This window comes from Aulonocara stuartgranti (genome assembly GCF_965226115.1).
Source record: "Aulonocara stuartgranti genome assembly, chromosome: 15".
Classification (NCBI taxonomy): domain Eukaryota; kingdom Metazoa; phylum Chordata; class Actinopteri; order Cichliformes; family Cichlidae; genus Aulonocara; species Aulonocara stuartgranti.
Genome location: NC_138951.1, coordinates 25422786 through 25449478, shown reverse-complemented (window position 1 = coordinate 25449478; position 26693 = coordinate 25422786). Strand labels below are relative to the sequence as shown.

General features: G+C 42.5%; 1 protein-coding gene across 4 annotated transcripts in view; it reads right to left on the bottom strand.

The window, feature by feature from the left end:
* pex7 (peroxisomal biogenesis factor 7) overlaps positions 1-26693 on the bottom strand; it is a 44358-nt gene that overhangs the window by 8343 nt on the left and 9322 nt on the right. For all 4 annotated transcript variants that reach the window (XM_082507061.1, XM_082507063.1, XM_082507062.1 and 1 more), the window contains 4 exons: positions 21359-21465; positions 21007-21120; positions 17458-17513; positions 5849-5948 (listed from right to left, as the gene is read on the bottom strand). In XM_082507061.1, the coding sequence (XP_082363187.1) occupies positions 5849-5948; positions 17458-17513; positions 21007-21120; positions 21359-21465 (377 nt within the window). The remainder of the gene's footprint in view (positions 1-5848; positions 5949-17457; positions 17514-21006; positions 21121-21358; positions 21466-26693) is intronic.

Below are 26693 nucleotides of genomic sequence, written 5' to 3'. Positions count from 1 at the left end.
ACACACGATAACCACTTAAACAGTGCGCAGTGTGTGTCCCTGTGTGTGTGCGCGGTAAAGGCGGGTGATCCATCAGACACACATGGCTATGCCAGAATAAAACCACACCAGTGAGGGAGGTAAGGCAGTGTGATGGACGGAGAAAGCAAAGCAAAAGAGAAAGTGATTTAGACAAAAGTGATGAGCATGAGTTAGCACATTTATCAGAGGAAGAAATTAAAACACAAGAGCTGAAATATATTAAACATGAACAGACCAGAAAAATATGGAAGCTGTGGTGAAGAGCAGACTTCAGGATGATGAATGGCGTTGGACAGTAGGACAGATAGTGTAGCCTTATCGGGTTTCCGGTAGATTAGCCCGTGCGAGGATTAATGGAGTGGGCAGCTTGTTTATGGAAATGATGTGCGAGTTCAGTTTGAGTGCTTACAACTAAAATCGAACGCAGCACAACATTTTCCTCAAATCTCCGTCTGCATGTTCGCTCAGTGGAACACGACTCGGCATGTGTGCTCCACTTCACACAACAAGCACCTGTACTTCAGAATACTGTGTTTCCTGACTTTATGTTAGATTGTTTCAACAGATTCCCCATCGAACACAACCTGCTGTGGCGTTCATACTCACATGAAACATATTCAGGATTTCGTTTTATCTTCAGATTTTCTAGAAGCACAAGTAATTCACTTCAATTCAGTTTTAGTTATAGATATTGATAATTGTAATAAAGATCCTAACAATCACACAATCCCCTATTAGCAAGCACTTGGTGACAGTGGGAAGGAAAAACTCCCTTTTAAAAGGAAGAAACCTCCAGCAGGAAAGGGTAGCTAACACAGAGAAAGCCAAAGTCCCGGTAGACCACAAGCTCAGCCTTCAGACTGCTCTGAACATCCAGTTTATGACAGTTTGTTTCTACTCGTGTCTTCATGTTTGGTCACAGAGAGCAGATATTAGTATAGAAGACACAGAAACCTGGGAAAGCAAGGAGAAATCTAACAGCACAAACATTTCCTACCTGGATTAGAGATCCTTTGTACATGTTTTGTATGCGCACACATTCTGAGGACAGTTGAATCCCATTTCATGCTAATGCTTAGCCATACTGTATACTGCAGAAGCTGCAGTATGATCGAAAGAAAATACTTTAAGGATGGAGCCAGACACACTTTCTGCCTCTGGAAAAAACAAAACTGTGCTTTTGCCAGTTATGAGGCAGGTTTATAAAATGTCCATGCCACAGATAATCAGAGGAATCTGCAGCTTTGATAAAAACCCTGAAGATGATGGTTCACCTCCCAGAGACGAGCTGGAACAAAAAGCCAAGACCAGCCACACCGAACACTCGACTGTCCACACTTAATCAGTTAAAAAAAAAAAAAAAAACAACCACATAAACTATCCACAGCCTCACACGTGTAGACAAACCAGCCTGCGTGTCAGTGATTGGGTCAGTCAGTCCCTGCTTCTCTAAGATGGTCGAGGAGACTTTGAAGACATTTATTAGCTGTTTCATTAAAAGCTCTGGAGTCTCTCAGATAAACAGAGTGTATCAGTCCTGTGACGCAGCACATTTCAGCAGCAGACGGATGGATTTCTAACCCAAACCATCATCATTTTCTCAACCTAACCAAGCAGATTGTAGTGCCTAAACACAACCGTGCCCTCGGTGGGAGTCAAACTAATCAGCAAGTGAAAACAGACCAAAACACTGTTCTGTCGTATTTACCCCACTGCCATACCTCCAAACTCTCAAAAGGTGGACATTATTGCTCAACACCAGCGAGACTGACCACTGACGTAAATATTTGGTCAATTTGTTCATCTCGAACAACAGAACAGAAAATAAGTTCTGCACACACACTATTTTTTTAAATCCTGAACACCAAAGAGCTGGTTTTTAATCACGTTTGAGTAACGGGCAGTTTTCCTCTGGAGAATTCCCCTTTTGACCCCGTCAATAGGTCTTCTATAGCTTTTACATTCAACTTGTGTCTTATTGAGAATGAAAGGCACGTGTTCAACGGCCACCCACAGAGATGCAGAGAACAAAAATCTGAATGAGCCAATCACGTGATGTGGAGGAAGCAGCAGGTCACAACTGTCAGTGTCTCGCACGAGCTGCAGACAAACTTCACCTGAAATATTAGCCGGTTATATTAATTATTCATGTTTTATCAATTTGCAGCAGCTGCTGGGTCAAACATGGGGGCGGTGAATTTTATGACTGTTTAGTTTATGAGTCATAAAGTCCAACATGCCCAAGGCCTGTTGGAGCCACCATAATGGTATGACCACTTCCGAACTATCTGAAAACTATTTTCCTGGTGCAGAGAACAGCAGTTCATAAAATATGCCAGACTGGACCCTTTGGTGCAAACCATTTGTTTGACACTGTGGTCTAAGACTTTACGTCAAAGGGGAAGGTGCAAAAAGAGAACCGCAGCTGCAGTAGTACATATGAAACTGGCAAATAACAGGTTTGGAAATCAACTGGAGGACAGAGCTGTATCATGAGTACAACAACGAGGCAAGCCAGGCGAACGTTAGCCTCGAACATGATGTTAGTACGTAAACAGAAGCTACTTTAACGAAGCTCAGCTCTTTGTAAAATATTACAGAAGACTGTTTGAGGTAGAAAGAACAAAGGCGACAAAGGAGGGGATGCTAGCAGCTGGTGAGAATCACTGGAGCGCTCAGTCTGTATGACCGGAAGAGCTAAAGGTGGTTGTTTTTCTGTGTGACGGTGTTGTGCAGCTCTTGCAGACTTACAAGGTGAAGCTGTTATTGTATTCTTTTACCTCCATTTAAGTTACTCAGCATCATTACTATTGCTCTATAATTCTGCTGATGTCAGCACTTTATTTGAATACTTTCACACTTTAAAATACAAAGTGAATAAAAGAATTCGTATTCTTCTTCTGTCTTATTTTCTAATGCTAGCTAGCTCTGCTAAAATTAGCCACAGTAAACAAGCTAATGTTTCACTGGCAGGTAAAATATGACTTTATTACTGACTAGTGATTTCAAATGTCCTTTAAATGCATGTGCAATATCTGTCTCAGCAGTGTTTAACCTCGTCTATTAGACGATTTTCTGACTTTTTAGAGTCTAATCTTTCTACTTAATCGATTATTTGCCAGAAACATCCTCTGAAAGCAGGACAGATGAATGTCGATTCTTGTTCCTCATTCAAATTATTTAGAAATGCTTCTAAATTATCCCTGAAAAGAGTTTTTGTTTTTTTCCCCTGAGTATCTGATGTGATTCGAGCAGAGAGACGTCCCAAGGAGAGAAACTCGACCCCAGAGGAAGACGGAAAATAAGAGCGGCGATCTGATCCATGACGTCAGTGCAAGTGTCCTCCACACTGTCACTGAGTGTGGCTCGCATTTTCACAGCCTGCTTCTCCACAATGACACGACTGATAACAGCGCGGCTAACAATACAACTCATTACTGTTGGTGCTTCCACCCACACACACACACTCTGCAGCTCATTACTGCACCTCTCTCTCACACACACATACACACAGCTCGCTGACTGTCACAGTGAACTCTGGCGTTCGGGACAGCCTGCCCTCTGTGATTGGTTGCTGTGGGTAACTGACTGTTTACCATCACGTTGTGGGGTTACGCCGTGGATCGTGAGGCCGTTATCACGTACGCACTTCCACCTCGTCACCGTTTGTATCCTGCTCAATCTGATTTTCCACTTGAGCTATTTCTGGCTTCAAGTGAAAACTCTGACGATGGTGCACGCCGACAAAATGAATTTGTATGCTCTCAAGGCGAAGAGGTGAATTATTTCCATCCTTCACAAACCTCCACAAAACAAACAACCAAAAAAAAAATGTGGGTCTGTTTCTGAGTTTCGTACTTTCTTGTAGTGTAGTGGTTATAACACATCTGCCTCTGGGCTCACAAGCCAGTCTGCTCCTGTCCTGGAAAAATCGGTGCTAAATCAAACACGTGGATCCATTTGCTGTGGTAACCCTGGGGGAAATAGGTAAGAGTGCGACAGAAATCCCTTCTCCGCTCACTTTTACAGATATGTACATATGATGGAGAATCAGAAGGGATCCGATTTTTGGAGCTGAAATTTTTCAGGTTTTTGTTGGTAGTCTTCTCGATTGGTCATGGTTGTGCAGGCAAAGAATAAAATCCAATCAAATCGGCTAAAACTATTTAACTTTTTATCTTCCTTGTTAAAAACAGTGGCTAAACAAGGATTTTTGACCTAAAGTTATCAGGCTAGTTTTCAACTGCTTCTTCTCTGCTTCAGTCTGCAGCAGCTGATCCAAGTCGTGACTTGAAGTTAAGTCAATCTAGAGTCAAAATAGCTCCATGAAAAATTGTGTTTTATTAAAAAACTCAAAGATAAATGCTGCATTTCCATGAAATATCCACCATAAGACACAGGAAGGAACCAACAGCTGCCTAAATGAAGTGAATCCGATGGCCACCCGGAGGGTAAGGAATCAATCTCAGGACTTCTGGTGCGGTTCGTTAAAAGCTCAGCTGGGATTTCTGCATCACTTAAAGTTAACGGGCTGAATCCTGTAAAGCAGAGCTTGCTTGGTTAAGGTGCATCGCTGCATCAAATAGTAGACGGGAAACTGGCTGAAGGTGTTTTTAAGGGTTATGGTGAACTTTGGCTAACTAAGCTAAACCTTTTTCTTTTTTTAGAACACTTTCAACATGGCGCAGTGATGTAGGAGTGATAACCTCAGCTCACGCTTTCCTAAAGCAGCTGCAGCTGATTTCATCACTAATTTCCCAGCTGATGAGAATCCCAATATAGCTTTAGTCAGGATACCCCACACACTCATCCGGCAGCATTATGCTGGAGTCTGCTGGATGTCACATGTTTCCTTCAGTTTGAGAGCCACGCGGTGCAGCTCCTGTCAAAATTAGTCCAAAAACAGGACTGGACACCGGTGGCCTTTTCAATTCACTGCTTTCTTACCCTGACACATCAGAGCACCCCACACGGTGACGGGCGACCGGGGCTGAGCGTTTCGGTGTGTGGGTAAAACTTAGCCTTGTGCGGACATATTGATTTATGGCCCCAATTCAAAACTACTAGAAACACGCAGTGGGCACAATGAGGCGAGAACAGAAGAAGGAATATGCCTGAATATGGAAGTCAGCAGGAATACCTGAAGAAGGAATGATCCAGATTTTTTAAATGGTACATTTCCGTCTATTAAAAATACCAAATTCATAGAATAATGGAAATCAAAAACTTGATTAATAAAATGTTAGTAAATTTCACTCTTTGCCGTTTTAATCAAGTTAAATCCAGTGAATTCATTTTTCACAGTTTCATGGCAGAAGTCTAAAGGCCAACCTGACTCGGTTTTACGCTCTTGTGCATCTAATTACTCTCAGCAAGCATCGCTGGTAATGTTTAAACCTGAGTGAGTGTCACAATGTTAAACTAAGTTCTGGGGACACAGATCGTCCCCAGAACCTCTGCTAAAAGACATTTTGGAGTACTGTTATGTTTATATGGTGGTGAGAAGGCTGACGTACACTCAGGAAGGTTATATTACTCATTTGGTTTGTCTTTAGCTGGATTACTCAACGTTTGGGAAATTTGCATGAAAACTTCTAAAATGGAGACCTTTAAAAAACCAGCTGAGTGTACACATGTATTTATGAATGTGGATAAATATGAGTCTGGGAGCGTGTTTTGGTCTGAGAACTAAAACCTGTTCAGCAGATGCTAACACAGGAACACCCACATACACCCATACACACAAAACATTGGTTCTTTCATCCTTTGAGTGTTACCTCAGTAAGTCAGCTGGCTCATTACAAACAGCACAGGTGGGTGATGTTACCTGGTTGGGGATGTGCAGGTTGAAGTCTAATCCACAGACAAACTCTGAATGATGCTCTACAGTATCCAGGAGAGGCTGTTGTCGGCTATAATCCCAAAACCTACAAACACACACACACAAATATTTGATCATTTTCAAGCTGCAGCATGTCAAAGACAAACGAAGAGCTCAGTGTTTTTCCATTCAATGCAATGACAAACTGCTGAGGAGGAGGAGGAGGAGAGGGACGAAGAGAAAAAGATGTTAGAAGTTTAGGTAACAGAGTGGGACCAAAGCGACGACCCCAAGTGTTCTCTGTGCTGTTTATAGCTAAAGATATGGTGCATCATTATTTCATCACCATTCATTCATTCATTCATTCATTCATGTTTCTGCCATAGACTACACACCTATACTTATTATTCAGGTGCGACTAGAGAGACTTTGCATGATTCACAGTTCAAAATAATTCTTATTTATGAGGCCACCCTCCCTTCCATAACATCCATAACAAAACAAAACGGTAAGATGCATATTGCATAAAAAAGGTGCTTAATGACCACAGAGGATCCTTCAAGCTTTTTTTGCAATGCCAGGTCTCAGATCAAGAAGCATCCCGACAGCATGCGCTGTGGAGACAGAATGCCAGAAACCAACTCAAAGTTCACTTCATCATTATTGTGCACCGATTCTAAAATCCTATTATACTACGAGCAAAAGAAAAGGAAGAACCAGAGTCGATGCTTTAAAGGCTTAAAGAGGAGGAGATGTGAGTGAGAGAGCAATCTCCAAAATGAGGTTATGAAAAATAAAGACGTGACAGAGCGAGCGAGGTAAGTGCAAATAAAACACAGTATCCAGACCCCGGCACGGCGGCCAATCACTCTAATTGAAAGACTACTTCTCTTTCTGGTTGTAAGTGTGTGTGTGTGTGTGTGTGTGTGTGTTTAAGCCCTGACGCAGCAAACACTCCCTCCAGACTCATCCACTTTGCAAATGTAATTAAATCATTTTCAGAGGGAACACTGCAGCTCTCACTGGGCTCCATTAGGCCCATATTAATACTGAGGCCCCACCCACCCACCCACACACACACGCACACACACAGAGTGATAGGTATCTGGGGACAGTCGAGCATTTAGTGATATTATGTGCTGAGTGTGTTGGTGTAAATCACTGTTCATGCTCAATTTCTTGCACGTGTACATGTTTCTGTGTGTGTGTGTTTGCTCTTATACACACTAATTTACTTAACGAGCTTAACAAGAGTTTTTTTCATAATTCACACTCATGAAGATAAAAATTCTGAGGACCTGAAATAAACAACACAACAGCACTTTCAAAACAAGCTTTTAAATTTACAACACTTGTGATGAGTCAAGAGATTTTGAGATTTTATTTTATTTTATTGGCCTTTTTCAGCTTTATTAGACAGATCAGTGAAGAAACGACAGAAAAGCAGGGGCAGAGAGAGAAGGGGGAAGACATGCGGCAAAGGGCCGCAGGTCGTACTTGAACCTGGGCTGGCCGTTCTGCCATATGGCATGCGGGCGCCCGCTCAACACGCTGAGCTAAACCGGCACCCGAGATTTTGAGATCTTGATTATTTCGTACAGAAAGTAAAAACAATTTCTACAAATATATCAGTGAACCGGGCCCAGTGCCTTTATATTTCAAATAAAGGATCCACGATCTCTTCCAGAGACTCCTGCATGAAGCAGAGGAGGACTGCTGCTGCTTCAACCTATTAACCCTGTTTCCAAAGAAAAACCAACATCCCAACATTCATCCATCATCAGGACCCTGAAAACAGAAACATCTGGACACTGGTGCTGAGCCAGTTGTCTTTTAAAAACATTGTGTGACCTCTTGGAAAATTGAGACTTTCTGAAATAAAAAGTCTCAGTTTAATGAGATTTTTCTTATTATCATCTAATGATTTAATGCTCAAATATTGGGATAAAAACAAAATCAGCTCGATTTCTACATTTTCCACAGTATCGATATCTAAAAGCATGAGCCACTGCAGTCAGCTCATAGCTGCTAGATAATTATTCTGCCTCTTAATGCACTGAATGGGACCTCTGTGACAGAACTGTCCTGTGAAGCACTGTGGGGGAATAAATCTGTTTGAGCACAGAAAGCACAAGCTTCACTGCGGTTATGAAAAATGAATGAAAACATACAGATATTAGTTAACTGATGTTTCATTCACTTTATCACGAACTATTAATATAACTGTTTATCCTTCATTTTTGAATGGTAAACAGCATGAAAACACAATGTTGCATGAATGAACATCAGAGACAACTTTGCTCTTCTCTGTCTTGGGGAAGTTGAACACTGCCCAGAGTTACCTCTGTCAGGGAGGAGTCACACATTTGTGTTGCTTTGATGCCAGATGTTTGGGGTTTGTGTTTACAAGAACCACAACCAATCCGATCTTTAAGTCTTACGTCATTAGTCGTGCCTGGGCCTAAACTCCGCTGCAGGTCCCTAAGTCACACAATCACTGCGGCGTCACTGAGAGTTAAAACTGTCCAACTCCTTTCATCTGTAATAAAATGATCAGCGTTGTTGCTCTACCAGGTGTAAAAATTAAGTTTAACATCCAGGCATCCATGAAAACCAAATTTATGAAATGTAACGGAGTTAGAAGTTAGCAGGGAGTTAGCTCGCTAGTTTCCATCTAAATATAAAATATACCATGTTGTGGCTGAGAGATTTACAAAACAAATTAAAACGTACAGCTCTGCTATCACTTCCAACATAAATAAAGACAGAAAACAAAATAGCAGTGACGTTTGTAGGGTTACTGAAATTGGGTTAGCTGGTATATAATGATGTGCTACTTGATCGCTAGCGACACAGCTATGTTAGCATAATATAAACAGTGAAGCTAGACGATGAACGCTAACTTTTTTCCACTCAAAGTTAACGCGGGTGTTCCCGAAGGTTCAGGACAAACGCAATCGCATGGAAGGATGCGGTAAACGGACCGAACTTCAGTCGGGAGAACAGGTGAGATAATCCAACCACAATACGAGGTTAGTTATTAATATACTGCTGCATGGGCTGGGCTGCAGTTACATCATAAGGTTTTGAAAACTGAGCTTTAAAATGATTAGTGGTAATAAAACCCGAGAGAGGCCGACAGTGATCACTGACTGTTTTTAGGGCTTGTTGAGATTAAATAGAACAAGACACAAAGCATTAAAACATGTAAAAAACACAAAAGCCTTATTAAACACAGAGTACTTTGGGCCCGGAAGCAGGATTCATTACATCATCACCCAAAGACCGGATTCCTTCCATTAGCAGTTAGTACGAGCCAAGATAGCTTTTATCATATTGGACTAGAGCAGGGGTGGGGAGCTCCAGTCTCAAGGCCCCGTCTCCTGCAGGTTTTAGATCTCACCCTGGGTCAACACACCGGAATCAAATGATCAGGTCATTACCAGGCCTCTGGAGAACTTCAAGACATTGAGGACGCAATTTAGAGTGCCCCCCCCGGACTAGAGTAAAAATAGGATGACAAACTCCTTGTGACGAGGGAAAGATTAATCTGTGGTTGTCCCGTGATTACACTGAATTTTCTTCTTTGTTTGATGACGAACTGCAAGTAATTCCAGCAACCAACTAAAGGCCCAGATGTTGATCGTGTAACACCCTCAGCGTCTTTTGACTGCAGAGTAACTGCACAGATTGTCTGGTGGGAGGCAACCCGTCTCCAAACAGTTGCAGCCCAATTTGGACTGACTGCAGTCTCTCAGACAGATTGCTCTGTCATGGTCTCAGCTGCAGGTCAGTCTGTGATGTTGGAGATCTTTGATAAACAGATGAATTATGAGGGAAGAAAAATACAGTCAGTTTGATCCACCATCTGGAACGCATCTGCTAATAATTAAATCATACCTGGATAGAAGAACATATAGGGGAACACTATCAGTCATGGATGGGCCTCCCCAGAGCCAGATCTCTGTGAGATCATCCTGACAGAGAACAGAACAAAAGGCAGAAACATCCAAAGAAGAGCTTTGAACATCCTTCATGAACCCTGGAGAACTGATCCTGAAGATCCTCACAGAGCTGACATAGAGCTGAAGAATAAAGGCACTCATACTTAATATTCACTCTGAAGCTCGTTAGAATAGTACAAGCTCTGTTTTTACTGTATATGCTGTATATGTATATCCATGTATGTTTCAATAAATCATCCACCTGCCAAAACATAAAGAATAATGGGTGGCTCAAGACTTTTACACAGTACTGTAAGTGATGACTAGTTTTTTGGGATCCAATCATAAAGTTGCACATTCTTACTAATCAATCGATCATCACTGCAACAAAAACGAGACACCGGCAGTCATCAGGTTAAATGTGAGGAAGAGGAAGTGGGATCTTCAGATTATGTTATAGATGACAGCAGGTCATGCGTTTGTGTGTTTGTGTGAACATACGTGACACCCAGTGACTGTCTCACTTAGACAAACACAACATGTTATTTGGAGAAATGAAGCTTGGCCGTCTTTTGTCTGCATTTTCCATGGTAGGTGATTATTTAGCCGCTTTTGTGTTTTATTCTATAGAACTATCCATTCACCTGCCAGCTTTGTGCATTACTATAAAACTCATTAACTCACAGCATGGGGGGAGGGGGGTCACGAGGGCGAAAATAAAGGGCAAAGGCTGTAAAAATAACAGAACGTGTACACAACAACATTAAAGATAAGATGACAACGAGACAGAAATGTAAAGAGAACGTGCCCATTAAGCTCATGGCTCTGATCAGTTTAATTTAAACAGGAAATTAATGTTAAGGGTCTCACACACACACACACAAATACACGCACGCGGCAGATTGTGTTATCTAAAGCAAACACGAGACGTTATAAAAGGAAAACATGATCTCAGAGTCTCCGTTTCAAACTAAACACCAACTCTGTGTGTTTCAAAAGAGCCCGCAGAGAAGAAAGGCTTAATTAAAAGTCATATATTTTGGATTGTGGTGCTGAAGTCAATCTTTAATATGAAGTATAATATATAAAGCAAGCCTAAAAAAAGAAAGGAAAAGACGATTAATTACATGTATTAAATGTACCGCGATTGTTCTCTGACAGGATTGAAATGCAGAGCTGCATTATAGATCTTTTATAGCCTTAATTTTGCTAAGCTTGCAAATCTTAATCTAATTTATTTGACATTAATGTGTAGGGCGATATGAATGTAGCACAGCATTTACTCTCAGCTTACCTGCCCCTGAATCTTTAAAATACAACTGAAGAACCAAAGAAGAGAAGAAAAAAAAACACGAAAACACAAAAAACACATACTGGAACACTTGTTTTCTGGCTGGCATCACTTTACTGTGGCCTAAAAGAGTCTAAAAGTGTTTGTGCAGAGCATTTTAAACTACATTAATACATTCTTGATGAGAAAAATCCCTGAAATCTACGCCGTAACATTCCACGTGACCTGATGTGCACCTCCCATGAAATGTAATTACACTTGAATGGCGTGGAAGGTTGGAGCATAGGGTTAAAAGGATTTTCTGGTGACATCGTAGTTAGGACGTAGATTTCCCGCAGAAGCCTAAATCAAACTTCAAGCACAGCAGGACAGAAAGTGATTAAAACAACTATGTGTGTGTGTGTGTGTGTGTGTGTGTGTGTGTGTGTGTGTGTGTGTGTGTGTGTGTGTGTGTGTGTGTGTGTGTGTTGGTATATTTGCATGTATATCCGTGAGTGTACAGGTGGATTAGGCGAGTGTTTGCTTCCACACGTGTCTCAACACAAAGGGAAGCCCACAGAAGCAGGGATGTTTACTGAGTCAGAGTTCAAACCTAACGTAGCACCTTTTTTAGTACTGACCACTGAAACTGCCTAAAGTTCACTTTAGCTGCAGCAGTGGTGGTGGTGTGTTTAGGATAATATTCACAAGCATTTAAACGCTTTCAGTTATTCACCTGATTAACTTTAGGAAAACAAAATGGTTTTGGTTCAAATCAGTGAATATTTTGTGTATGATGGCTCGCTCAGGACAGGACGGCAACCGCCCCATGACTAGAAAAAAACGATTACAAGTAGCTGCGGTAACAAACTGAGTTTGAACATGCCTCACCTTTAATCTCTCTTTGCGCAGACCGTTCTCATTCCCAACGCGTAACATACCGACGATTTGTCATGTCTCGAGGCATCCCATAGGAACGCGAAAGGTGACCTTCCGCGTCCCTATGATACGCGCCGGATTGTGGATGGCATACAATGGAACGACACTCCTGGCGGTAACACGCATTCCAGCCGTGTCCAACTCCAACCTTTATCCTAACCTTAACCACAATCTTAATCGTATTAGATAGTGTTTTCCAAAGCGATTAATGATTGGGAAATCATTAATCGCTGAGAACGTGTTGCTCTGCGCCCACTGTCAACCACAGGTCGCCTGGCGGGAGGCTATCTGTCTCCCAACAATCCCGGTCTGACTCTGAGTGACTGCAGTCCGACTCAGACAGTTCGGTGACTTTTCGAATTTCTCTTTCAGATCTGTGAGGTTCTCTCTGGACTCTGAATGAAAGGCATTAACATGAATATCTGTGCATGAAGATTTACGATTTTCACCAGTTTATCACCACAAACAGACTGCATGTAATAACCAGTTCACCCACTCAGTTGACCCCATTCAGTCACAAACTGAGAAACTGAATCCATCTTATTGGCATTTTATTGCCTTGACAAATTTGCTTTGCAGACAGCAGCAGACCTGCTCCCCGTCTACAAAGCAACTGCTTCAGACAATGACTTTGACCATGCTGCGGTCTCAAACCATTGTTTCCCCCCCGTGACTACGACATTAATGAAACATGTTAATAATTAAAATTTCACAATGAGTGCCCAAAACATAAATAATGTATACATCCATAATCCATCCTTAACTGCTTATTTGATCTAAGTTTGCAGGGCTTGCCCAGAGACAGAGGGCCAGCAGAAAGACAGACAATAACTCATGCTCAGATTCACACCTGCACAGAATTCAGAATGTTTGGACATGGAGGCAGTCGGAGCGCTCGCAGCGAGCATTAGCAACAATGCTAACAGATGTTCTAGTGTGACCCCAAATACCAACAAGTGAGGAAAATCACTCACTGCTGTGTGTGTGAGAGCTTGTGGACCTGAATGTGAAGAGGGGCGTTTCCTCCTTTTGGGGTTATTAGAGCCCACAACTGTCACACCTGAGGGATGCTTACACACACACACACACACACACACACACACACACACACACACACACAGCTGACAATGGGTGATAATTGTCTTCATATCCTGTGTTTGGAGTATTCAACACAAAACAAACATGCATCACGTTGCTATTGAAGAAGCACACACACACACACACACACACACACACAAACATGCACACATCGGGTATTCATATCTTGTGGGGACATCTAATTAACATAATGTTTTCCCGAGCCCCTTCTCCTAACCCTAACCATGAAACATGAATGCCTAACCCTCAGCCTAAACCTAACCATAACCCAAATGTAACTCTGTCAATAAAACCACATTTTGAGTCTCAAAGTTGTCTTCAAACTTGTGGGGACCAGGATTTTGCATAGTAAACTTCCAATTTTAGGTCCCCACAAAGATGTAAATGCACGCTCACACACATACACAGACACACACACCTGTTTGGTCAATCAATCACCTCTAGGATGATATCAATCAGTTACTTCCTGCTGCTGTTACAAAAACGACTTGATACCAAAACTAGGAGCAACATAGAGCTTTTAAGCTCTATGTTGCTGAGCCGTTCATCACTCTTTGTGGGTTTATGATTACAAACAGTTGCTTTCCTATTACATGCAGGTATTAAGAGTTTCAAAGTGGACCCGCTCTGCTGGTTTTGCCGTGTTTTCATCTTAAGCTCTGCGTGATTTGGTGAATTACGTTTCTCTGCATGACTCAATTGCTCCTGCAGCTGACAAGACACCAAACAAAGGATGAAAGGAAAGATTGGTGGCGAGCTGAAAGAGGGAGCCCGCGGAAATAAACAGCAGACATTTAAGATGCCAAACATAACTGAGGGAAAAACAGCTAAAACGCCAAAGGGAAGACGGACAGCTCAAAGCGGGACGTGCCGTTAGCTGGGTCTGTGTCAGACCCCGTGTTTTATTGATCCGAGCTTTAATTGGCTCAGATACTCTATGTAGACTGCTGGGCTGCCCTGACACACACACACACACACACACACACACACACACACACACACACACACACACACACACACACACACGCCAGATTCCAGCAGATTTTTGCTTGCGGCTGTGAGCTCGTCAGCATCTGCAGTAATAATCCACAGAAACACTAAGAAAGCACCAAACAAAGGTTTTTACTGTTGCCGTCCTTTACAATGAAGCCCCGAGGCTGCAGAGAAAGATTTCTGGCATAAAAGTGACGATTACAAATGATTTAGGACAATAAATTCTGAAAAACACTTTGTATATGCAAGGAAGGTTTGCTGAATACAAACAGGCAGCAGCACTTCAACACTCAAATTATACCGTGCAATACAAGCACTTTAAATACTTTCATGTTTTATCTATTACGCAGACACTCAGACTCAAAATCAGACAGAGACGTAAAGAAATTCTCGAGAACAACGATCTGACCCAAACAGAGCCCTGATCGCGGCGACGCGAAGCACAAGAAGAACAAAGTCAATCTAAAACAAGACCAAGAGCACAAAACCAATTCCACAACTGGATAATCATAATGGACTCGGGCTGGGATCACACGAAGAAACAGAAGAAACCAAAATAATGTGTTTACAAGTTTTATTTATATACCACCGAATCACAACTACTGTTGCCTCCGTTGTTTCTCCATCAGTACTTTATATTGTAAAGATGATAATACAGAGAAAGAGTGGGAAGGAAAAACTCCCTTGGTCGCGTATCCATCATTTATTTATTCTGGTCAAAGCTGATTCTGACTATAAAAAAATGAAAAGAACTGAAGAGGCAGAGGAACCAGAGAGAGACTACATGAAGGAAAAGTTTGTGCCAAGGACAAAATTAAGCGCCAAACCAGACTGAAAGCGATCTAAACTTGGTCCGAACGGATTCTGGTATTTATTTTTCATATGAAAATGCTGTAGGTACAGATAGTGGTTTCTTAGTTACCTCCAGCTGCTTATTACCACATAATGGACCTTGTTACAGATGTGTTATCTGAAACATCGTTTAGACTTTTAAAGGCGGATGTCATTATGTCCAAGTTTTATTTATAACTTGAGACTTCACTCATCATGATAATTGTAATCAAGGACACTTCATATCAACCAAAACTGATCTTCTGTATAATAAAGAATAAATTTAATGAACAAAGCATTAAAATTAGTTCCCATTTCAACTTTTAATACTTGTAATCATTCAACTGTCTTCATATCATGTTAGCATGAGAGTCTTTCCCATCTGTGCCTCTCAACATCATCATTGTATTTATTATAATCGTATCTGAGGTTGTCCGCAAACTACAGAGGGAAGAGAAAATAAGTGGAGGCCACACAGCAGCATCACTTCTGCAGGGACGGTTGGAGATACCGGATCTCACGTCAGCACCTTCTCCACTGGCTGTCATTATGTAATGCTAACACTGTTAGCAAAGCATCTGAAAGAAGCTTGCGTCTCTTAAAAAAAATCAATTATTTTAGATCATCTTCTATCCGGCAGCTCTGCATAATTAGCATACAAGCTTCACATCCTGTCTTTATTAAAGATAAACTTAGAGTTTGAATGCTTTTTGTTCGTTTCTTAAGCGTGTGCAGCACAGAGATGCATCGAGCAACATGAGCAGAGACCCGCTGTCACTCATTTTCCATCGTACATCCACTGTTACAACGTTGGATCTTCTTAAAACATCATCCCTGCAAACTAAACACTCCCTCAGCTTTCCGGTTGCTCCAAACACTCAAGTCAACCAGTTGTTTCTGTCCCGTTAAGCTGCATGATGTCACAGAGAGGGCGTAACCCTAAAGTGGTCATCTCGGGGCAGAGTGATCCGCCTGGTTCGAAAGACATTGCGGCCAGCTCTGGGAACCCCTCTGAGAATTTCTCAGAACTTGAAGCAACATCTTCAAATGAGTTATTTTGTCAGAGCAACAGTCCCCAAAACAAACACATTCCTCACATTAGAGAAGAAAAAACTACTGAGTGGTTTAAATGACTCATCGACTGCCAGACTGCTTCCTCATTCGTTTTCCTTTCACTGATTAATCACTGTTAAACAACGTCTTGCTCCAGGCCGGACAACAGGGCAACCTCACCTTTCATCCATCTTACTGCATCTGTTTATCCATCATCTGCCCGCACAGCCTGACAGACGCACAGAACAACATCGATTCCTCTGTGGTTTTAAAGAGCCGAGCGGACAGAGAGGACGGATCAGATATATTCTCATGATAAGCACAGAGGCAGTCTCCCTTGAAATTACACATTTTATTAACTCATCCTCTGTGGCCCAATAAAGGAGCAGCTCATCCTTCCTCTGTGTCCGTCCCTCCATCTCACACACTGGTTAACTTTACCGCAAATTCTCCCTCAGTGTCCTGACTCGTTGCTTCTGCCATGATGACACCATCCATTCCCTTTGGCAGTAACTGAAAGGAAAGGAGCAGAAATACTGTGCAGGCCACATCACATCGCCGCTCCTTTAACCTCGAAAGAAAGTTCCTTTCAAAGAATCAAATTTGCATGACAAAAACTTTACAGGTTATCTTAAAGACCCAGAGAGGAGACTCATTTCTGCAGAAATGTTAACATTACTCTGCAGGTGTAGGTCATCCACACCGTGCACATGCTGCACGCCCCAGCCCTGAAATAACCGCTGGCACCTGGATTCCTCTTTGTAACTTAAAGCCGACCTCGGAGTTTATTTGTCCAGAGTAGATGCTCGTTCTTCCACATGATGTACTGGCTCACTGGGAATTTGGACTTTTTCACACTCATTCTTTGGTACCCAGGGCTTTCAGCTGGGGGGTAAAAACGAGCGGAAACCACAAGGAGCTGTGAAGATGGTTAGAGTTTGCTCGTGTTTTTGTCCATTTTGTCTCAAGTGAAGTCGAAGCTTCAGGAAACGTCGAACTCAGGTGATCTCTTCATTTATTTAAGTCTGATTTATTTGAGATGTTTCAAATTTCAGATTAAACTTTTGATTTCTGGCATCCACTGCAGCTCACAACGTCAATCATTTCTAAATACGCCTGTTGTGAATAATGTTCTGCATTAACCTCCGGAGCTGAATAACTAAAGAGCAAAGCGACGTCAGGCCCATCATTTTTAAACATCTTGAACTATTTGTTCGCATCTTTATTTTCTTTGTTTAATGTGTAAATGAGCTCAGTGGGGTTCATGCTTTGCTTTGCTCTCTAATGTTTTCTCTCCATTTCTCTGTGCAAACACATTAAACTTGTAGAGCAGCTTTCACAAAATGATGTGGAACTCATTTTGTTCCACATGCTTGCTCGCCTGTTAGCGCTCCTAACGTTCTACCAGCACTGAGCTGCAGAGAACCTTGTTTAAAGGTCCTTAAATAAACAGGTCGAACAGAGAGAAACGCCACAGGTGATCTTACCTGACAGTGAAGTCATACGAGCAGGACGCCAGCACAGTCTTATCAAAGGGAGAAAACTGCAGGAAAAGGAACAAAATGGAAAACGGTTTATTGAGATCATGTTTCCAAAGGAAGAAAGGAAGAATAGCAAGTTATCAGCTTTAATCTCCATCACGAACACCTGCTGCTTTCCTCAAATATTCATAATCTGATTACAAAGAAACAATAATATGTAATAATGTGAAGGGGAGTCAAAAACCCTCCAGAGGGACATGCTGCACACCTTTTAACCTTAAATCAGCATGGAGGTGAAGGAGGTAGGGCATGTTTGACAGTTTGAAGGTTTAAATGAAAAAAATGACACATTTTACAATGTGTCGTTGGAACTTCGAGCTCCGCTGTGCACACACAAGATAATAACCACAACGTGAAAAAGTGCTGAAATGTTTTAGACTTTTAAAGTAAAAATTACTGTGTGTGTTTTACAAAAACGCCAGTAATAACTGCAGTTTTCCTTTCACAATATGCAGAACAACAGAAGACGCTGCTCAGTTTGTGCTTCATGCACATGCCACTGTTTCTGATGCTGAGCTCCAGTTTGTCCCCATCATCCAAAAAAACAAACAAAAAAAAACTACATTTTCGTCTCCATCATGAAAGAAAAACAGCTTCCGGCAGGCTGAGCAGAGTTTGCAGCATTTCTCTGCTCAGCAGTTTGTGCAGAGACACGGAGAGCCCGCGAGGAGTCCACAGAGAGCGATTTCACTGACGACGCACTCCCAAATTAATTTATTCGCTCATTTGTTCCCCTCTCTGCATCTGACAGTTTCACCTTTCATATCGAGTCCTGGCCTCGTTTAACATCCTTCTCTTTACTGCACTTCACGTTCATTTAACGCTGCTTTACTTGCAAACACATTTATTACCAAAGTAAAACCCAGGCAGCTGTGACGATGCAGCAGAAATGTTTGGTTTGCAGGTAAGCTGCTCAGAAACTGCTAACCAAGCAGCAGCTGGCAGGGCTGGAAAGTAAAGGCATCACAGAAGCACCAAAAACCGCACTTCCTATGACGTCCACTTAAGGCTGCCGGCAGCAGTGAGTCGGTCCTCATAGTATAGCTTAAAGATCGAGGCGGGGCCGCTTTACCTGACAGGTAGAAGTCGACACAGGTGGGTGTAGCTTACAGACTGTCCACAAGTCTGGTGACATTCTACCATCTGATCTGTTATTTAGCAGCAGTTAGCAGATGTGTGTGTCTGTGGGGTTTATATTCCCTCATTATCTCATTCAGACTACACTTTATGTGCCCAACCGGGACAATGTAGTGAAAAACGATTTAAAAAAAAAAAATCAAGGCTTTGAATGAGGACTCAACAAACCAGTGAGTGAGGTCACAGTGAAATATCCATTGATAGTTTACCCCAGGTTTGGTTTGGCTGGAGTTTGAGTGAGGAGCCTTCCACCTGTAAAGCCAGAGCAGTACGCAAAACGGACTGAGCACGCTCTGACTTGTGTACTTCGAGACAGGGATTCCTCTTTTGTCAGAGGTTCATTACGTGCTGATCACTCGTCTGTAAGAAACTCGCTCGCTCACCGTGAATTTTTGATGTGACAGCCGAACAGAAGCGCCGCGGTCCGCCTCTGTTCATTGCTTTATTTTTATCTCGTTACGCTCCTGCTGCCGATCACCTTGTTTGTGCTCCCTGCAGAGAATCGATACAAGCTGACAGATTTGCAAATGGTGACAAGCAGTTTCAGAGCAAGTCTCCTCGATCGATGGGGTACAGCTGTGCTGAAAAAGCCCACAGCAGCAGCTCGATGGGCTGAACCTTTAAAATAACAGCCTGGCTGATCTGAACAGGTCATTGAGTTTTTTTTCTTGACTCTTGAACATTTAAATGTCAGTGAATCTGCCAAGAGTCAACAGGAATGATATCAGCCGATATCCATGTTTGGCCAATATATTAGTTTATCCCTAATGAGGATCACAGTTACTGGGAATGAATGAGTCTAAGCAGACTCCGCGTTATTGAATGCAGAATGTTTATGGTTATTATGCTGTGAACATGCTAACCTGTAACCTGGAGCGCTTCTGTGTGCTTCGTTAGATATGAAATTCTCAGACTTTATCTCAGCATGTTCCTTTTTACCCCGTTCTGGTGACCCAGTGTGTGTTATGAATGCTTTATTATGGAGAATGGCTCTCCATATGTCCGTCTAGTTTTTCCACTTCTTCGTACATTCCCTCATGCCCATTCCACCCAATCTGATGACATCGGTCAGTCCTCATTTTGATGCTATAATTATTTTTCCTGTTGTTCTCTCACTGATAAATGGGGCAGGGATAGCTCAGTAGGTAAAGTGGTCGCCCCATGATCGGAAGGTCGGCGGTTCGAATCCACTTAACGGCTACCCTGAGGTACCCCTGAGCAAGGTACCGTCCCTACACACTGCTCCCCGGGCGCCTGCTTAGTGGGCTGCCCACTGCTTCACTGAGTGAATGGGTCAAATGCAGAGAAAAACAAGTAATTTCCCCATGGGGATCAATAAAGTATCCATTATTATTATTATTATTATTATTATTATTATTATTATTATTATTATAAATGTAAAAACCACAGAGAAAAGGTGGCAGAATCGACAGTAGTGAAGAGGCACGACATGTGGTTATGTTTCAGGGAAGTGCACGTCGGGGTACGGTGCAGTGTTTTAGAGAGGTCTGTGGTTACGACGTAGCGACGATGCCACAATAAGTCTGCACGAAATCTGCATCAGTGTAATGTCCTCCAAGAGAGTGCGTGCGTGCGCGCGTGTGTGTGTGTGTGTGAGAACAGCACATACATCACTGCACACACACACACACACACACAGTGTAGCACGAGAGTGAGGTCTTATTACCACCATTTGGTTGGGTGTTTTGACGCTGTCAGACTTCACACTACATCTCGACCAGCGCGCACACACACACACACACACACACGGAGGACATTACACTGATGCAGATTACAGTGAATATGCTTCAGCGGCACACACTTAGGCTACGTCTACACTAATCCGGATAAATTTGAAAACTGTGTTTTCATCTAAAAATGCTCCGCGTCCACACTATCATTTTCAGTCGTTTCAGAACATTTGTTCATCCACACTGAAACGGCTGAAACGCTTACGTTCCTGCATTGCGCATTCATGAAACTAAAGACGATTCAACCTCTGTTATTTGAGAATTAAAGAATTTAAAGAAAAGCTATCAGTACAAACTGATATTAATCTTTAATAGGGTCGTCAAAATTGACAGCAAACAAAACATCTGCCCTATAATGCCCTCTGCTATCTTAGTTTCATTGGTCACATGACTGCATCATATGACTAAAATGTGTCATTGTTTCCGAAAGTCTCCGTTTATGCAGTCTGTGTGTGACGCGAAAACATTTTTCATGGTTAGGGTTGGGGGTAAGGGGCTAGGGAAAGCTTTATGTCAATTAGATGTCCCCACAAGATATAAAAACCCAACACGTGTCTGTGTGTGTGTGTGTCTGTGTGTGTGTGTGTGTGTGTGTGTGTGTGTGTACCTTGAGTCTGCGGATGGCGTACGTGTGTCCCAGCAGTTGATTGACAGGCTGCCGGATGTTCCTCAGGTCCCACACACACACAGTACAATCCACTGAACCTGTGGCCACAACATTCTGCAGACAGACACCAGCTAATCTTTACAAAGCTAACCGGGTTAAAGGTCACAAAATCAGATGTAATTTTAGTGTTTGATGCAGACAGTAAAATGCATTTAAACAAACACACTTCTCTGTATAAATGAAGGCTGGCATAGAGGTTTTTAAATGTATTGTTTGTTTGTTTTTAAGTATCTTTTAAACCAAATATGCCATTTAATATATGGAACCTTTTAACCAACTGGAGGGCCTGTACCTGGTCATATTTGCACCAATCACAGCTGAGGATCTCTGCCTTGTGCGCTGGGATGGCCAATCTGCACGCCGCACCCTTCACATCCCAAATTCTGAGCGTCCCGTCACCTGAGAGTACAAATAGAAAGAGAAGAGTATTCGAGTTTATATAATATATCCAGGTGTTTTTGTGTAAATATGCCTTGTTTTTCTGTGTTTCCTCAGTTTTATCGCCTTACCTCGCTCAGTATTTGTTCTATTTTATTTCACACACAGTCAATCCAATATATCTTTATTTGTTTGAGAGTCAGCAATAAAAGTGTTTGGTTAGAGCTGCTCAACCTGCAGGAGTTTCTGAGAGCTTCTCTTATCATATCTGCTGACATGGGGGGAAAAAAAATCAATTCAGGACGCCTGAAAATGACTGAAAACACATTTCCTGCAGAAAAAGAAAGAAAAGGCGTCCAGACAGCTGAGATTTGGGCAGAAACTTCACATACCACTGAAAAACGCTCAATGATGAAGACAAACTATGGAAATGGAGGGCTTATAATATGACCTTCTACTGGATTTACATTTGTCCCATTATCAATGTGCTGATCCCAACTCACTCGCCATCAGCCATGAAGTGAAATAAACTTCTGAGGTGAAGAATTTAAGAGAAGGATGTGAAGAGAAATCTAAAAGAAGTGAGGTGGAGACTGAAAGTAAAAGGAGGTTAATTGAGGGGAACACTGCTGCCAGTGTTTCGAGTTCCTGCTGACGTCAGCTTTTATTTTAGCGCATGAGCTCCTTCATTTCATCGTCTCTCATGAGTTATGGGACTCATTTCAGGGACCACTCATTATGGCATCCACACAGATCTGTGTACTCATTTTGTCACCCAGTCCAGTCGAGGTGGTGTGTGTGTGTGTGTGTGTGTGTGTGTGTGTGTGTGTGTGTGTGTGTGTGTGTGTGTGTGTGTGTGTGTGTGTGTGTGTGTGTGTGTGTGTTAGTCTGACAAAATTCCACGAAATGCGAATTCCAAATTAAAAGCTGATTTTAAATCTGAACCTCTTTCCCAACGTGATAAACTCAGACTGACCAGAATGTTCCTACTGGTCAACACACACACACAGAAAAGTGTGTGTAAGTGAGTTTCTGGGCAGAGGTTGAGGGTTTGCCAACACACTGCGACAATCATCAAGCAGAACTTTTACACCCCTCCTCCTCCTATTCTTCCTCCTCCTCTTCATTCAGAGGTTTATTCAAACTGCAGTGAAGACCTCGGTGTTCTTCACGTCGACCTGGCAGCAGTTTTTTTTACTTCCGTCTTAAAAAAACTTGACTGTCACAGACTAAGGCTGAAGCCACAGCAGAAAAACCTCCAAATAAAACTGACGGAGTTAAAACCTCCAACCGACTCCCATTCAGAAAGCTTCACCCTTGAAATACCAGTTTTACTTCTATGACTACATCCTGGTTCCCTGTGCTGACGGTCCGTGAGTCAAGTCCCAAAGCTTGTGTCCTTATTTCTGTCATGCACAGTACATCTGTTTCAGTCAGTTTGCACACCGTGTGTTCCACTGTTCCCATATGGAAAAGAAATCTTCTAAAAGACTTGCATCATATAGTGAATCATATAAGGCTTATATGATTTACTCATGAAAGTGGCCACTTTCTCATTACTTTCATGTATTGTTTTAAGAAGTATCCAAAACATGCAAGTTTCATTTATATAATTTTTCAAGGGATCTTATATCTGTTTTCACACTTGTATGCTTTTCATACAAGTTTCACACAAGACAGATACAAACTTTACAAGATTTATATATCTTTTCAATATGGGTTGGCTCTGAGTGATGTCAAGGAGGGTGGGCGTCCTTAACCTGGTCATGATGGCTATCCACCCGTTTGTGAGGAGCGTCCAAACAGAAGAACGCTGCATCCTAACGCTTGTTTCAGACAGAGGATGAACTGAGAGGTGCAACCAGACCAGCATGACATGAAGGACTGCAGCTTTATCAGACAGCACAAGTGATGAAGTCAAACGTGTTGTCTGCATGTTCCTGAGTCACTGTAATGATGGAAGGACTGAGGCGTGAAGTCAGAGTTGGGTTAGGGTTTGGCTCTCAGCTGTGATGGTTTCAAGCTTTAGAAGCTTGGGAATAAACCCAGTGTTGACATTTATTCTGGCAGAGCTTTATTTAAATTTGTAATAATGTCAAAGAGCCAAAGAACAAGGATAGGGGATAAAAGTTGGGGCCACGTATCTGGGAACAGAATAAATGTGGCTAATGGGATTGTGTGAGCGGCTCTCCTGAAACAACGCCACCTGAAGCCCGTTGGAGGCCAACAGGCTGAATAATCAGCTCCAGGACTGATTAAAGAGCAGGCCGAGGGGAGTCGCTTCTCCCAGGCTTCACCTCCTGTTTGCTGACCAGCACATTAATCTCCTTCTCTACTTCACTCCTTGCACCTCCTCTTTAATCCCAGCAATGGCTCTGCACCCTCCCCCAGCATCCCTCCACACGGCTCTTCATCGATTCTTTGAATAACATTTTAACCCTTATCCTCCTCTTCCTCTCTGGTTCTTTTTCTCATTCACACTCTGAGGTGTGTGTGTGTGTGTGTGTGTGTGTGTGTGTGTGTGTGTGTGTGTGTGTGTGTGTGTGTGTGTTCTGCAGTGCTGACTTCTGTGAAAGGGTCACGGTTTATTACACCTATAATCGCTGCTGTATCAGCAGGTTCAGCTAATACACACAGACACACCTGCAGCCACGTTTTAGCGTCTAACACTTTTTTTTTTTTTGAGTCAACTGTCCAATTACGCTTGCTCTTTGTAAAGAGGGGGACATGTATAATTATATAAGAGTCACAAATCCAAACCCTTCCTCCAGTTTGGACACGAATGCAGAGAGTCTGCGCTTTAAGCTCGTATTATGTAACAAAAGTGATCGTAGCACACAAATAAACAAGGACACTAGCTGTAAGCACAGCCACAGAGGATCATTTACACAAATAAATAAATGAGAAACAGATTTCTGTGTTTGATTCCAACCACAGCAAACCTTCACTTAAGGATGATGAAATTCAAGCTCTTCAACTGTGAGAGAGAGAGAGAGAGAGAGAGAGAGCGAGCAAGCAAGAGAGAGCTGCTGTGGCTGCAGATCAGAAACGAGGAGTCAAGACGCCCAACAGCTGATAAAAGCTTGAAGAGTTTGGTCCATCCACACTCAGCAAAGCGGGGGTGATTTCCTCTACTCATCTCACTTAAAGACTTTACAGTTCATCAGGAAAGTCTTTGTTTCAACACCAGAGTTTCTTTTTGTGTGTGTTGAACTGTGTGTGTAGAACGTCTGTGTGGACCACAGTGTGGGTACATCATTCTGGTCCACACACACAAAGTCATCATGTACTGTTTTCTGAATACACCCCTGTCAACACTAATATAAGCATTATTATACACATAATGTATGTAGGTGGTTAAAATGCTTAAACAAAAACCTCACATCTAAACCTCGCTTAAAAAAGGTCTCTGGAGAACTTGGTGGTCAAAAAGAGCCGTCTGATTCCAAACTGGTTCCAGCTGCTGATGGCATCTCTGCTGGCTCCAAACCTCCTCTGGACGGGGGAGCACTGCTCTCTCTTCACGCCTTACTATTTGCATTTTAAAACCTTTTTTCTCGTTTCACTTGAATTTCCAGAGTCCAGGCTTAATGTGATCACAGCGAGTGTGTGGGAGACTGTAGCAAAGAGGGTGCAAATAAGAAGCTGCAGGAGGAGCTGCAAACACAAAGATTTACATGATTGTTTTCAGTAGCAGACGGAGATCAACCACCTCCAGAGCTTATCTGAAGCACCACGACCACTGGTTCAAACGAGCACGTGTGCAGTTTCATCGCATCTTTGATCAGAGCGAGCTGGCACAGCAGCAATCAAGCAGAGGAATTACACGCAGACGAACAGCTTCTTTATATTCTGAGATTACTTTCCGTCACAGCTGTGCTCGTGTGCAGGAGACAACAAAGAGAGGTGGCTGGTAGATGAATGTAAAGCCTTCAACCTACACAAATAAATGTGGGCTTCGCTGACTCAAAAATCCAAGCATCTCAGCAGCTTTGTCTCCAGTAAAAACCACGAAATGCAATCAGCTCATTAAAATGAAGGATGCTGCACAGAGTTCAACAAGTTTGTGGAATGAGTCCATAAAATCTACCATACCTGCTTTTAATTTGGCCCATTACTCATCCATTTTGGGATTTCAGCACAGACTTCACACTTGCAGAGATCAAACATCCAGCCAGCTGCCTGAAGGTGAGGAACACTCGCAGGGTTGTGCACCATGACTTCCTTCCCCGGGTCAGACTGTTAGCACAGAGTCTGCTTCAACATCCTGAAGCATCTGAAGGACATGACCCAGAGCGTCCACTGAAAACAGGATTTTCTCTCCTTTCTGGTAACGATGGGTCCATGTAGCTGCTCCCTGGATGCACATCCAGTTTAAAAGTGGCAGAGATGTGAGCATGAGCACTCAGTGCTGAGATGAACCTTTAAAACTTTAATGCAATGACCAGGAAATAAACTGAAGGAAGAATTGCCTTGATTGGTAAGTTGTTATCAACCATTGGTTACTTTGTCTCTGAGATAATTATCCATTTGCACACTGATTTGCAATTTCATTCATTTAAAAAAAAAAAAAAAAAAAAAAAAAAAAAAACCTTTATTGTTCATATTCTAGGATCATTGTTTCGATACACTGGAGTAGATCCAGCGTGCACCAGCAGGAGCGATCAGACAAAGTTTAAATCCAGTTTATATTTTCATGGGCTGAACTTTTTGATCGCACCTGTAATTTTACAGGCTTTCTGTCAATATGATGGACAGAACGTGAGTGACCATCGTTTATTTAACCTCAGTCGTTCTGGGCCTTTTTTTAAATACAGGAAACAGGAATGACACGTGTAGGTGGAGTCTGAGTTAAACACAGTTCATTGAAAGGTCAGAGTTTAACTGATGATTACTGAAGCTTTGATTCACTGAGAGCTCAGAGCGACTAACCAGCACTGCAGACTCCAGAGGAGACCTGGAGGGCAGATCGAAGCCTAACAAACAGACACAGACCCTCATCTGATTCTCAGGCTGGAGGTGGGGATCTTTGTCTGCCACTGAATCGAGCTAAGCGGAAAGAGAAATGAGAGGACTGAGGAGGAGGCAAGGAACAAAAGAGGAGGCAAGGGAGAGAAGCAGTGAGGAGCATGGAAACCCAGATAAGCTTATCGGAATGAGACGCCATCTGCACCACGCCTTCACCGTATCTCTGCTTCTCCCGGTTTGTCACTTCCTTTCTCTTCAAAGTCATGAGTGGCTGTAGCCTC